Source organism: Cyclopterus lumpus, chromosome 20 (genome assembly GCF_009769545.1).
Source record: "Cyclopterus lumpus isolate fCycLum1 chromosome 20, fCycLum1.pri, whole genome shotgun sequence".
NCBI classification, from domain to species: domain Eukaryota; kingdom Metazoa; phylum Chordata; class Actinopteri; order Perciformes; family Cyclopteridae; genus Cyclopterus; species Cyclopterus lumpus.
The window spans coordinates 3,976,576-3,989,214 of record NC_046985.1 but is presented as its reverse complement, the minus strand read 5'-3'; the positions used below and the strand labels follow the sequence as shown (position 1 = coordinate 3,989,214).

Genomic DNA, 12,639 nt, shown 5'->3' with positions numbered 1-12,639 from the left:
GACAGGACAGGACGCTGTGTTCACAGTAGGGTGTGAAACGTCAGATATTATAGTGTTGTGAACGGCACAACCTGACATAGTTTATGGCTCTTATACTGCGATATGGTCTGAAACAGCTTAATAAACATAACTTAGTCACTAGCGTAAATTTAGTTGACTGCCAATCCCGTGAATCTGGCGTATATAAAGTATTGAGTCACAGTTCTCGCGGTGCCTACGCTTCCTGAAGGCAACGTAGTTGAGACAGGTCCTCAGCCTTCTCTGTTACTCACTCATGAAACCACGCCCCTGTAGTTGAAACCACGCCCCCTGTAGTTGAAACCACGCCCCTGTAGTTGAAACCACGCCCCATGTAGTTGAAACTACGCCCTAAAAGATTGAAAGTTGACAATATATGCTACTGAAAAATTAAAAAATACATTTCCAAATTATATTCAACCCAACACAACTTTTCTTACACTTATTTTGATTTTGAATACATTGTCACCTCAAGAGATCCACAGCCTAAAAAACAGCATTTTATTAATAAAACCTACAGTTTCTATGGACTTGGGTGAACCCTTAACTTTTCATCCAGGTACATTTAAAGGGTCCAATATTTTTGGTGAAATATCAAAATACCTGCAGAACTAACGCACTACACACCTGTTCCCTTTCACAGTCACTCGATTACAAATCGTTCCACCTTCAGGATTTAATGATTCGTTATCCGGCTCATTAAAAACCCAACTTGTGGCTTTTGGGTGAATGCACACAATGGTGGTGGTGGTGGTGGGGGGGGGGGGTGCAATTTGGTCATTTGAGATTAATTATTAATTTTTAGAAGTCGAAATACTGAAGTGAAGGGAGGAAACGAGTGTAGTGGGAGTGTCAGTGAGTCATTTTAGGAGATGATTTGTCATCTTGAGGGCAGGAACGACTGCCACGCCAACAAGACTCTGTACTACATCATTAAACACAAGCTGACAGTGTGTGTGTGTGTGTGTGTGTGTATGTCACATACATGTGGGTGGGCGTCTGAATGCGTTGGTCTTTGTCTGGAATGTCAAACATGAGCTGGTCTAGTCGAGCCAGTTCTCAAACATGAAACCTCTGCAGAGGAGACTGTGGCCTTCATAAATGTATCCGTGACCTCTAGTGACCAAATGAACTGAGGCAGGGCTCTTAAATTGGATTGTAATTACTCGTTTGATGTGAGGATCAACTGGCAATGAATCAATCAACTCAGTCGCGGATCAATTTTCTGTCGATCCGATCTATGAATCAAGAATTTTGGTTGAATTGAAAAGTTGGTTGGAGGTTTCTTGAAGTGCCACAAAGCCTCTTTAACACAGACAGATGCCTCAAACAGGAAGTCCCCCCCCCCCCCCCCCCCCCCCCCCCCCCCCCCCCCCTCCTATCTCTGATTGGCTGTCTTTGTGCTCACGAAGCCTCTCTGGCCAATCACGTCTCCTCCCTTCCCTCTACGTCCCGCCCAGCCGAAGCTTCCCATCCTCCGTGTGTGTCGCTGCTGCACTCCGCTCTCAACCTCCCGGCTTTTCTGTCGGGGGCTCAGAGAATGTGTGTGTGTGTGTGTGTGTGTGTGTGCAAGGTAGGGTGTGTGTGTGTGTATGTGTGTGTGAGGAGACCACAGAAAAGACACTGCAGAGGAGGAGAGAGTTGTGTGTGTTTTAGTTAGTTTGTTGCGTAACGAGAGACAGTTCAGGGAAGTGATGATGATGATGATGATGAAGGGCTTCCCCCAGCCTCCGCGGGCTCAGGTCAGTGGATGCCATCACAAGTGTGTGTGTGTGTGTGTGTGTGTGTGTGTGTGCAAGAAAAGGACATTCATTCTCCTCATACTGTGTTTTTCAGCCTGAATCTCTTTGTGTGTGTTTATTTTTTTTTTAGCTGCCAAATGTTTCTACGATTAACTTTTATTTTAATTCTCATCGACATTACTTCGTTGTTCTATTAGTCTTTGAGACTGTGAAATGTCAACAATAACAATAAATGCCGTCACAAGTTCTTATTTTTCAGGGGCCGGTTGATCTGAATTTAGCCCGATGTAGATGACACGTTGATAACACATTAATTAAAATAATACGTCTGAACATCGGGTCAATAAAACCACACGAATGTGGCTTTTAATGACTTGTTGCACACACGTCTGGGTGTGTGTCTCGGTGTGTGTTCTCCGATGTACACAAAACACGTATTGTGCAGAGAGAAGATGCACAAGATAAATATGTCTGACTCTTTTGTTTTCTTTGTCTCTGCAAACTAGTTCTAATTTAAGAAGCAGGAAGCCACAGTTATCTGCTGTCTTTAGATTGATCAATCTTATTGATCACTGTGTGTGTGTGTGTGAAAATAAAGTCATAGACGTTAAAGAAAAAAAGTGTGTGTGTGAAGACTCAGCAGCCTGCCACCTGGCTGGCGAGTGATGCACTTTGGGGGGGGGGGGGGGATGCCGTACCCAATTAAAGTGAGTGCTCACTGGGCCGGTATGGTGCACACAAACGCCACAATTAATCATCTTAAAATATGTTCTTGTCCTTTCCAAGGTCAACAACGATCAGCTCAATTTCCTCTCGTTGGGGGGGGGGGGGGGGTCTGGTCTTTTTTTGAGAATATCCTTAAATAGAAAAAGGATTTACCCCGTCGGTGCTATTAATCTACATTTTATTTATGGTGACATTTAATTACGTGTAATAGGAAACCAGCTAAAGAGACGGATACATCCCTCGGGATCTGGTGGAGACCCAAAACGGAGCTAAAAGAGAGAGAATATTTGTGTTAATAGCGGTTTTGTTTTCTGTCGTCGCCGACGTATGAATTGAGCTTTAAAGTTGGTGTGAGGAGAAGTCGTGAGCTTTGTTAGTTTTCTAACGGTTCGAGATTTTACAACAAGTTTCACCAGATTTCTTGCACGTTTTCCCACGACGGTCCAGCGACGCGCGTCAGTTACCACTCTTTACGTGCTTCCAGTCTTCCACAAAGAAGCAAGTTAGGTTGAGACAACAAAACTAGTTATTTAGGTTTAGAAAAAGATGGTGAAACACATAGTTTTTTCATCACATTGCAGTTCTTTTAAAAGCTCTCGAATGGGAAGTGAAAAAAGCAACACATGGGTGAAAAAATGTGGAGGAAAAAGGAGGTTGAGTTTGTGTTTCAGTGGGATTTCTCAGCGCTGGTATCACTGTTCCCTCGCGGTACGAGCAGTATGATCTCTGGTTCCTTCACTCGCCCTCTTTTGCTTTTATTTAGGTTTTTTTTTTTCTTCAAATTCCCTGCATCACCGGTTCCACCAGCTGGCCTTTTGTTTCGACCTCAGCAGACACACCTCGGACGCACTTTCACACACATTTCACTGCGACACACAGGATCCTAAAGCTGTGGGTGGTTTGCATGCTTCAGACTGTGTGTGTGTGTGTGTGTGTGTGTGTGTGTGTGTACGATGCAAACCAAATAGAGTAAATGTTGCTGCATTTGCATCCCATTTGTTTGCAGTGGGAAACGTTACCTGCATGTGAGGGAACTGAAGAGTAAAGCCGATGTATAATTCCCTGTATATGTATATTTATGTTTGAAATATCAGATTTGAGTCAATTCCATTTATTTGTATCACCCGATATCACAAATCCAGTGTGTGTTTTATGCCTCGGGACTCACAAAATTCAGTTTATTTTTTAAAAAGATTTCAGAATATTGTAGTTTGACCTTTTCTGGCCTCTAAAAATAAATAATCCGAGAGGTGAAATTGACCATTCGGACATGTTACTCCACTAAAAAGTTACAGGCTTCATTCCAACATCATGAAACTTTAAACCACGACGTAAACCTAGAACCCGCTGCGGTCGCCGTCTGGAGGAAGTGAAAGCAGACTGACCGCCGGGGAACCGCAGCTTCGCTCTGCAGAACCGCAGCTTCGCTCTGCAGAACCACAACATTATAGAAATTTCCCTGTTTGTGAAACAGACTCAATATAAAACCGTTAATACTCTTCAGAGGAGGAAATGACCTCGTCACTAATTTCACTAAATTATTCTAAAAAAATCAATAAATTAATACATTATATGTACCGACATTTAATGAATGATGATGCATGAGAAACTTTGGTTTTTCTAATGGAAAGTTTCTGTTATTAAATAAATAAGGTGACACAATACGTGAGTTTTACGCAATTATCGTGTTGACATCGTGAATAGTTTTGGCCCGAATAATCGGGACGTGAAGTTTTCCACCCGACTTTTTCACACACCAGTTTTGATAGAAAAACAACAAACTTTTCATAGTATTTTCTATTATTAAACCTGGATGTAGATCAGAGCGACTGCTGTTTTTTCCGCATTGAAACGAGCCACTTCAGGAGGTTTTCGGCCCCTAAAATAAAAAGGTTATTTAGACCCTGTTCCACAATTTAAAACCCCCGGCCCTTACCTGTCCCTCCAGGTGAGCCCCGGGCTCCAGACTGAGTGCTAGCCATGCTGCGGCAACAGGAGCCGACCTCCAGCACGCTGCAGCTGGTGGAAGACGACATGACGAACAGCACGGACAAGCTGGACAGCCGCGAGCTCGACCTGGCGGACGGCGAGTACGACACGGCCGACGCCCACGCCTCAGGTGAGGGCATTGCGTCATCGGCGGCATTGCCCGTCTCCCACACACACACACACACACACGCACACACACACATCCGCGTCACAGATCTGTTTGCCGCGTGTTTTCCTGCAGCCGTGCGGTTGCCGTTCTCCACCGTCTACCACGTGGTGGGCTTCAAGGAGCCCAAGGCCAACGTCTTCCTGTCCTCGCCGGTCACCGCCAAGATCCTGGAGGTGGAGCGCTTCATGTCGGCTCAGGACCGCTTCAACCTCACCGCGCAGAGGAGCGTCAACAAGGTGCTGACCGGCCTTTGAGTTCGTTCTTTTATAATGAGAACCCAAACCAGATTTCTTCTTCAGTTGTTTATTTACATTTGCACATTTTAAGATATTGTCTAGATGTAAACATGAACGATTTAGCTGGAAAGTGATTCATGTTTATTAATGTGCACCGTTGGTAGATGAATTAATGCATTGATAAAAGTGTCAGATCGGCAGAAAGGCACATATTTATTTTTTTTATTAGTAGTTTTAATGTGTAAACGGGTCATATATCATCACTAATATCTATTTTATATTAATGTGAAAACAAATGGATTTTATTCAAGTTTCTCACCAAAAAACTACATTTTACGAGATTGCGCTTGAACACATCGTAACTACCTTTACATTTAATGTAACTCAGTGGATCCTGTTGGTGTCGAGTATATAACATTACTTTTTCCTAAAACTAGATCGATACTTCAAGTGTTTCAATTTATTGAGTCGTAAACCAGATTGGTTGATTTATTTTTCAAATCTTTTGCAAATGCCTAAACGTTGGTAAACTTAAACCTGACCTGCGTGTCTCAGGCGTTGCCGGCGGTGTTCAAGATCGAGATGAAACACGGCGAGTTCACCTGGCTGGTGAAGAGGAAGGAGAAACACTTCATGGACCTCCACCGAGAGCTGAGGACCTACAAGACCTTCATGAAGCTGCCGCTGCCGACGCGAAGGTGAAAAGGAACCAGATGATCTCGGGTTTAAGTTCAGTTAAACTCAGATTAGTTAGACGGCTTCTTTTTGCTCGCCCGACCCGGGATTTGAACCGCCGACCTCCTTCTCTCTCTCTCTCCTTGCAGCCACACGGTGAAGAGGCAGTCGGCGGCGAGGACGGAGGAGAGGGAGATCCCGAACCTCCCCAGAGGGGGCGGAGACGAGCTGGAGAGAGACGGGCAGGTCTCGAGTCGCCGGGTACGCCGCCGGTCGGATTTCACTTTACCGAGTATTCATTTATTGTTTGTTTATCGTCTGTTGTTGTTGTTTATCCCGTGTTCCAGAAACAACTGGAGGACTACCTGAACAACCTGCTCCAGACGCCGATGTACCGGAACTACCACGCAACGGTGTGTGTGTGTGTGTGTGTGTGTGTGTGTGTGAATGCACGAAAACTACTTATTAAAAATAAACGTTATTGCGCAACGACAGACGTAGAAACGCTGGCTTCTCTCTCAGGTGGAGTTCATCGACGCCAGCCAGCTGTCGTTCATCCACGACCTCGGACCCAAAGGCCTGTAAGGACTCCACCTTCCTTTGATGTTGCACCAACACCCTGTTGCTCCATAAGTTAAATAAATACGTCAAGTTCAACTTCTTTTGCACATTTTAAAAATCACCCAAAGTGCTGAACATACGTACCAAAAATATAGCAACAGAGTCGTTAAGGAAATCAACCAACAGATAAAGAAAACAACAATAAACTTTAGTGTTTTAAGACGCTTGTTTACGGAGTTTGTTTATTTCTATTTTTCGTCTTCCAGAGAAGGAATGGTGCTGAAAAGATCCGGCGGCCATCGGATCCCCGGCTTGAACTGCTGCGGTCGCAGCCGGATGTGTTACCGCTGGTCCAAACGGTCGGTGATCGAACACACGGCCATCGTTCCCTTTGATCTTATTGATCAGAAGATCAATACGAGCTACTTTACTCAAACTGGTTCAACTGTGACTTTGTGATCTTATGACCTTCCTTCCTTCACTCCTTCCTTCCTTTTTCTTTATTCCTGCCTTCCCTCCTTCCTTCATTCATTCTTTTCCTCCTTTCCTCCTTCCTTTCTTCCTACCGTCCCTCCTGCCAGTCTTTATTCCTTCCTTCATTCCTTCCCTCCTTTCTTTCTTCTCTTCTTCCCTCCTTCTATTATTCCTTCCTTCCCTCATTCCTTCTGTCTTTAAATGTTTTCTTCCTTTCTTCCTTTTTCCGTACAGAATTTTTAAATGATGTTAATATTTTTGTTAGAAAGAAACCTAGCTCTGTGTGTGTGTGTGTGTGTGTGTGTGTGTGTGTGTGTGTGTGTGTAGCTGGCTGGTGGTGAAGGACTCGTTCCTGCTCTACATTAAGCCGGACTCGGGCGCCATCTCCTTCGTGATGCTGTTCGACAAAGAGTTCAGTATCAAGATGGACTCCAGAGACACGGAGACCAAGTACGGCGTCCGCATCGACAGTCTGTCCAGGTGAGACGCGCGTGTGTGTATTTTATTATTAGATATATTATATTATATATATATATATATATATATATATATATGTGTATATATATTATTATTTACAGGTGTGTGTGTGTGTTCACAGGTCACTGGTGCTGAAGTGCACCAGCTACAGACACGCCCGCTGGTGGGGTCAGGCCATCGAGGGCTTCGTCCAGAAGCACGGCTCGGCCTTCCTCAAAGACCACCGCTTCGGCTCCTTCGCCAGGGAGGAAGTGAACATTCCTGCCAAATGGTAACCACGGCAACAAAACACCGTATTCACCTTTTTGTTGACATTTTAGCTGACGTCTTCTTCGGTGTTCTTTTACGGTGACACCAACAACAACAAAAAAGGACACAGCGGTCTCAAAATGGCATAAATTACACGTCTAGACGAGGCCCCCGAGTGTGTGTGTGTGTGTGTGTGTGTGTGTGTGTGTGTGTGTGTGTGTGTGTGTGTGTGTGTGTGTGTGTGTGGGTCTCGCTGTAGTAACCCGACACAAAGAGGGAAAGTGAGCCTCACCTGCTCATCACCTGTCTCCCTCCTGTGCAACACAATACTGTCTGTGAGAGTGTGTGTGTGTGTGTGTGTGTGTCCCTTAAAAAGCATAATGGAAGAACAGAAGATGGAGAGGTTGAAAAGTGAGAGGGGGAAGTGTTTGTTTGGGTTGTACTTGCTGTCTAATTGTGTGTGTGTGTGTGTGTTTGTGTGTGTGTGTGTGTGTGTGTGTGTGTGTGTGTGTGTGTGTGTGTGTGTGTGTGTGCGTATTCTACAGGTATGTGAATGGACAAACATACATGGAGGACGTTGCTGACGCTCTTGAAGAAGCAAAGGAGGAAATATTCATCACAGACTGGTGGTAAGTGTGTGTGTGTGCGTGTGTGTGTGCGTGTGTGTGTGTGTGTGTGTGTGGGAGGAGGAGGGGGGGGGTCAGGGGGAGGTGTGTGTGTGTCTCAAAGTGCAGTGAGTGACCAGAAACCTCCGCAAGAGGTGACCGCCAAGTGCAAACAGATCTGTTACAGTCTGAGGCTCTGACTACAGTCATTCTAGTACACACACACACACACACACACACAGCATGTAGTATTGAAATGTGTGTGTGCGTAGGTGATTTACAGTGTCTGCAGTATTGGAAGAAGTACTCCTGAGTAAATCATTGTACTGTAATACTACTATTAATACAAAGTATCGCCATTAAACTATATAAAGAAAATTAACTATTGAAGGGAAAAGAAGATGTTCCCACCGAGTGTGTGTGTGTGTGTGTGTGGAATCTCAGTGAGTGTGTGTGTGTGTGTGTCGCTCCACAGGTTGAGTCCAGAGATCTTCCTGAAGCGGCCGGTGGTCGAGGGGAACCGCTGGCGTCTGGACTTCGTATTGAAACGCAAAGCGGTGAGCAGGGCGTGATGGTGGAAACCACAGGATGGCGTGGAGGACTAAAGCTGCCATGATAATAAATTTATTAATATTAAATTAAATAAGAAAGAAAGAAAGAAAATCCTCAACTGTCAAAACCTTTTTTACGACACATGATGTGTTCATGGACCGTCGGAAAAAAGTGAGTTTTTTTGCCGTTTTTCTGGTTGTTTCAATCCCCGCCGGCGGGTTTCCGTTGTTTCCATAGCAACAAGGCGTGCGGATCTTCGTGATGCTGTACAAGGAGGTGGAGTTAGCGCTGGGCACCAACTCTGAATACAGCAAGAGGACGCTGCTGACCCTTCACCCCAACATCAAGGTGAGACGCTGCATTTAGTGCACCTCCACATGTTTATCATGTTCTGTCAACATTTATTTCTGTTTTTATTTATTACACCAATTATTTATTTAGGGACTATATATATATATATATATATATATATACCGTATATGATGATTTAATTAACCTGCACATTATTGTGCATTAATGTATTTCTACATTTATTTTAAAAATTATAATAAATTAATAAATTACTTATTAAATAAATAAATTAAATAACAGCAGCTTTACTTCTCCATAGATGTAGCGCAGACTGGAAGTGTGAAGAAAGACCTCCCCTTAATGAAAACGCCCTTAATATTGCCTAACTTGAACCTTTAATATACATTTTACAAATGTTAGCTATAGAGACTAAAATGGTTTGTAATACCAGGCTGTAAACATGTTTATTTCAGCTGTAAAGTTCATCATTTTAACATCGAGGTCAATGGGGATTGACGTGATTCTGGAGCCTCAAGTGGCCATTTGAGGAACTGCAGTTTCCGGTCTGAGTTCTTGCATTTTCTTTGTTTTCTTTCTGCAAAGGTGATGCGTCACCCCGACCACGTCTCCTCCGCCGTTTACCTGTGGGCGCATCACGAGAAGATCATCGTCATCGACCAATCGGTGGCCTTCGTCGGCGGCATCGACCTGGCGTACGGTCGCTGGGACGACAGGGAACACCGGCTGACGGACGTCGGGAGTGTCACACTCTCACACTTGGAGCAGGTCTCACATGCACACACACACACACACACACACACAAACAAACAATAGCTTTTCATAAATCCTCTATTTATTCAGGGAATACTCTTATATTTTATGTAAGAAACCCATTGACTTATCTATACAAATACATCGGCACAAAGCTTAAAACAAGAAAACATTTATTATTATTTTTTTTTTTTTTTATAAATAATAATAATATTTGTATTTTAATATTCCAATCCAAGATAAAAAAAATGTGTTTATAATAAATATAAGAGGGCTTTTATAACAGTTTCAGTGCTTTTGTTTTGACTCCACCTTTCTGTTTAACGCTGAGCGTGTCTAAATGATTCTCAGGCGCAAACGGCCTCTTCCAACATGGCCGCCCCGGCTAACGGCGCCGGCGGCGGCGCCCAGACCAACGGGAGCGCCATCTTCACTGTGACGGACTCGGTGGACCAGCCCAGGCTGAAAAGTCAGGGGAGGATGAAGAGGACCAGGTTCAGCATCCGGAGACACCTGCAGAAACACGGACTGGCTCAGGCTGACAGCGACAGTGAGCTGGAGGAGGAAGAGAGTGAGTGGATATATATTTAATTTATATAAGGGTGGTTGTATGAGGTACCATAGTCAGTGTATTACTACAGTAGATGGAGTATCGGCACAAGAGCAAAACAATGTTCTGGTGGGAGTTCTGCCTCCATTGGTTAGTTTGTTTGTGTTTATAGTGTGACTTTGGTGAATCTGAACTAACCGTTTAAAACACCAAAGTCACAATAATACAAACAAACTAACTGATGGAGGCAATGTTGGCTCCAGAGGCCCTGGTCACAGCAGCGGCCATTATGGCTCCAGAGGCTCCTATCACAGCAGCGGCCATTATGGCTCCAGAGGCTCCTGTCACAGCAGCGGCCATTATGGCTCCAGAGGCTCTGGTCACAGCAGCGGCCATGTTGGCTCCAGAGGCTCTGGTCACAGCAGCGGCCATGTTGGCTCCAGAGGCTCTGGTCACAGCAGCGGCCATTATGGCTCCAGAGGCTCCTGTCACAGCAGCGGCCATTATGGCTCCAGAGGCTCTGGTCACAGCAGCGGCCATGTTGGCTCCAGAGGCTCTGGTCACAGCAGCGGCCATGTTGGCTCCAGAGGCTCTGGTCACAGCAGCGGCCATTATGGCTCCAGAGGCTCCTGTCACAGCAGCGGCCATTATGGCTCCAGAGGCTCCTGTCACAGCAGCGGCCATTATGGCTCCAGAGGCCCTGGTCACAGCAGCGGCCATGTTGGCTCCAGAGGCTCTGGTCACAGCAGCGGCCATGTTGGCTCCAGAGGCCCTGGTCACAGCAGCTGCCATTATGGCTCCAGAGGCTCCTGTCACAGCAGCGGCCATGTTGGCTCCGTAGGCCCTGGTCACAGCAGCGGCCATGTTGGCTCCGTAGGCCCTGGTCACAGCAGCGGCCATGTTGGCAGCGTAGTCGATCTCAGACTTTTCTTGACGTCTTTAAGCCTCCATCTTTGCTGCCGTGTTTGTGGCCGCTCTGTTCAGGTTGGTCCAACAGCATCACCAGCCAACACACGCTGATCCCCAGCCGGCTGGCGGAGCTGAGGACGGCCGCTCCCATTGGCCAGAGCCGGGCCGGTGAGTCGCAGCGCTGCTGAGTGCTTTGCCGTGGTTCTGATCTGGATCGAACGGCCTTTGGCGCTCTGAGTTTGCAGCTTTGTTCTTTTTTCGATGTGTCAAAGGTCGATTCGGAGAATGTTTTTTTTCCTACTATTCAACTGTCTTATGTCTTTTAGTCAAAACAAAAATCTGCTGGTTTTCACTTCTCAAATGGGACAATTTGATGCTTTTCTCTGACTTTATATAACCTCAAACTTTAGGATTTTGAGGTTCGGGACTCGAACGGGAGATTTCAAGACATCCCTCGGGTCTTGATTTTATAATTCCGTTGATTTGAATTATTATTTCTTTACTATGAATCACAAGGATAAAAACAAGCAAATATGGAATTATAAGTTATAAGAAATAAACGCGACTTAGCGGGAAAATGTAGTACAACATGTCCTTATACTGCTTAAATCTGAATTTTTGAAAGTCTCACAGAGCTGTGGTTTTATTTGATTTATTTACTGGAGCATGTTCTCTGCTCCTGTTCCCTAAATTATTATTATTAAACAAACATGTCTGTTTTTTTATTAGCTACTGTAATCAAATGAGGTCGTAATTACTGTTAAACGGTGTTTGTTTTAATGTATTTCAGGTGAGTGAAATGATTTAAAACCATTGTGTGCGCTGAGTGCAGTGTGCATGTCTCCTCTCGGAGGTTTTATGAGCCACTTTCTTTCCTCCAGCTGCTGTTTAATTTCTGCCGTCAAAACACTTTCCAAACACCGATGCATCACATGGTTTTGTGAGATTAGACCACAGCCATATGTGGTGTGATCGCCCCTCTGAGGGGTTTGGGGGGGGGGAACCAAAACACAACGAGTTCCTCGAAAGGTTCCTTTTCTCCTGAGAAAAGTTGCGTCAGTCAAAAAGAAAGGGGCTTAATTTGTCTGAAAGGTTCCTGCAGCGAAGACTCGTCTTTTAGATTTATTGTACTGCTGATAAATAACTGTGTGTGTGTGTGTGTGTGTGTGTGTTTCAGCGAGCGGCTCAGTGCGTGGTCTGCACCCGGGGGTCGGGGAGCTGTTGGGAAACACGCGGTTCTGGCACGGGAAGGACTACTGCAACTTCGTGTTCAAGGACTGGATCCAGCTGGACAAGCCGTTCGACGGTGAGAACGCTCGTCTCGCTTCACGCGTTCGATGGCGTTGAGAAGCGAGAGGCGACCTCCGTTTTTTTAACCGCCGTCCTCCCTTTTGTCACATTCCCCCGTTGCAGATTTCATCGACAGACACACGACTCCCAGGATGCCTTGGCACGACATCTCCTCGGTGGTTCACGGGAAGGCAGCTCGGGACGTGGCCAGACACTTCATCCAGCGGTGGAACTTCACCAAGGTCAGAGGTCGCGCTGCCCGATTCTAGCCCCAAATGCCGAGAAGTATTCACAGTATTTTAGCATTTTTCACGAGATGCGAGGGCCACTTTGTTATCTGACACCAGACTCCATT

General features: G+C 45.4%; 1 protein-coding gene across 4 annotated transcripts in view; it reads left to right on the top strand.

The window, feature by feature from the left end:
• pld1b (phospholipase D1b) overlaps nt 1-12,639 on the top strand; it is a 30,430-nt gene that overhangs the window by 8,140 nt on the left and 9,651 nt on the right. For 3 of the 4 annotated variants that reach the window (XM_034559960.1, XM_034559964.1, XM_034559962.1), the window contains exons 2-17: nt 4,435-4,605; nt 4,717-4,880; nt 5,436-5,578; nt 5,705-5,816; nt 5,903-5,968; nt 6,078-6,136; nt 6,383-6,475; nt 6,918-7,070; nt 7,189-7,338; nt 7,862-7,945; nt 8,397-8,478; nt 8,711-8,821; nt 9,368-9,550; nt 9,887-10,106; nt 12,172-12,300; nt 12,408-12,526. In XM_034559960.1, coding sequence (XP_034415851.1) covers nt 4,467-4,605; nt 4,717-4,880; nt 5,436-5,578; nt 5,705-5,816; nt 5,903-5,968; nt 6,078-6,136; nt 6,383-6,475; nt 6,918-7,070; nt 7,189-7,338; nt 7,862-7,945; nt 8,397-8,478; nt 8,711-8,821; nt 9,368-9,550; nt 9,887-10,106; nt 12,172-12,300; nt 12,408-12,526 — 2,007 coding nt within the window. In that variant the 5' untranslated portion in view covers nt 4,435-4,466. Of the gene's footprint in view, nt 1-1,518; nt 1,761-4,434; nt 4,606-4,716; nt 4,881-5,435; nt 5,579-5,704; nt 5,817-5,902; nt 5,969-6,077; nt 6,137-6,382; nt 6,476-6,917; nt 7,071-7,188; nt 7,339-7,861; nt 7,946-8,396; nt 8,479-8,710; nt 8,822-9,367; nt 9,551-9,886; nt 10,107-12,171; nt 12,301-12,407; nt 12,527-12,639 lie in introns of those variants that run through there. The other variant, XM_034559961.1, reaches the window with a different exon arrangement.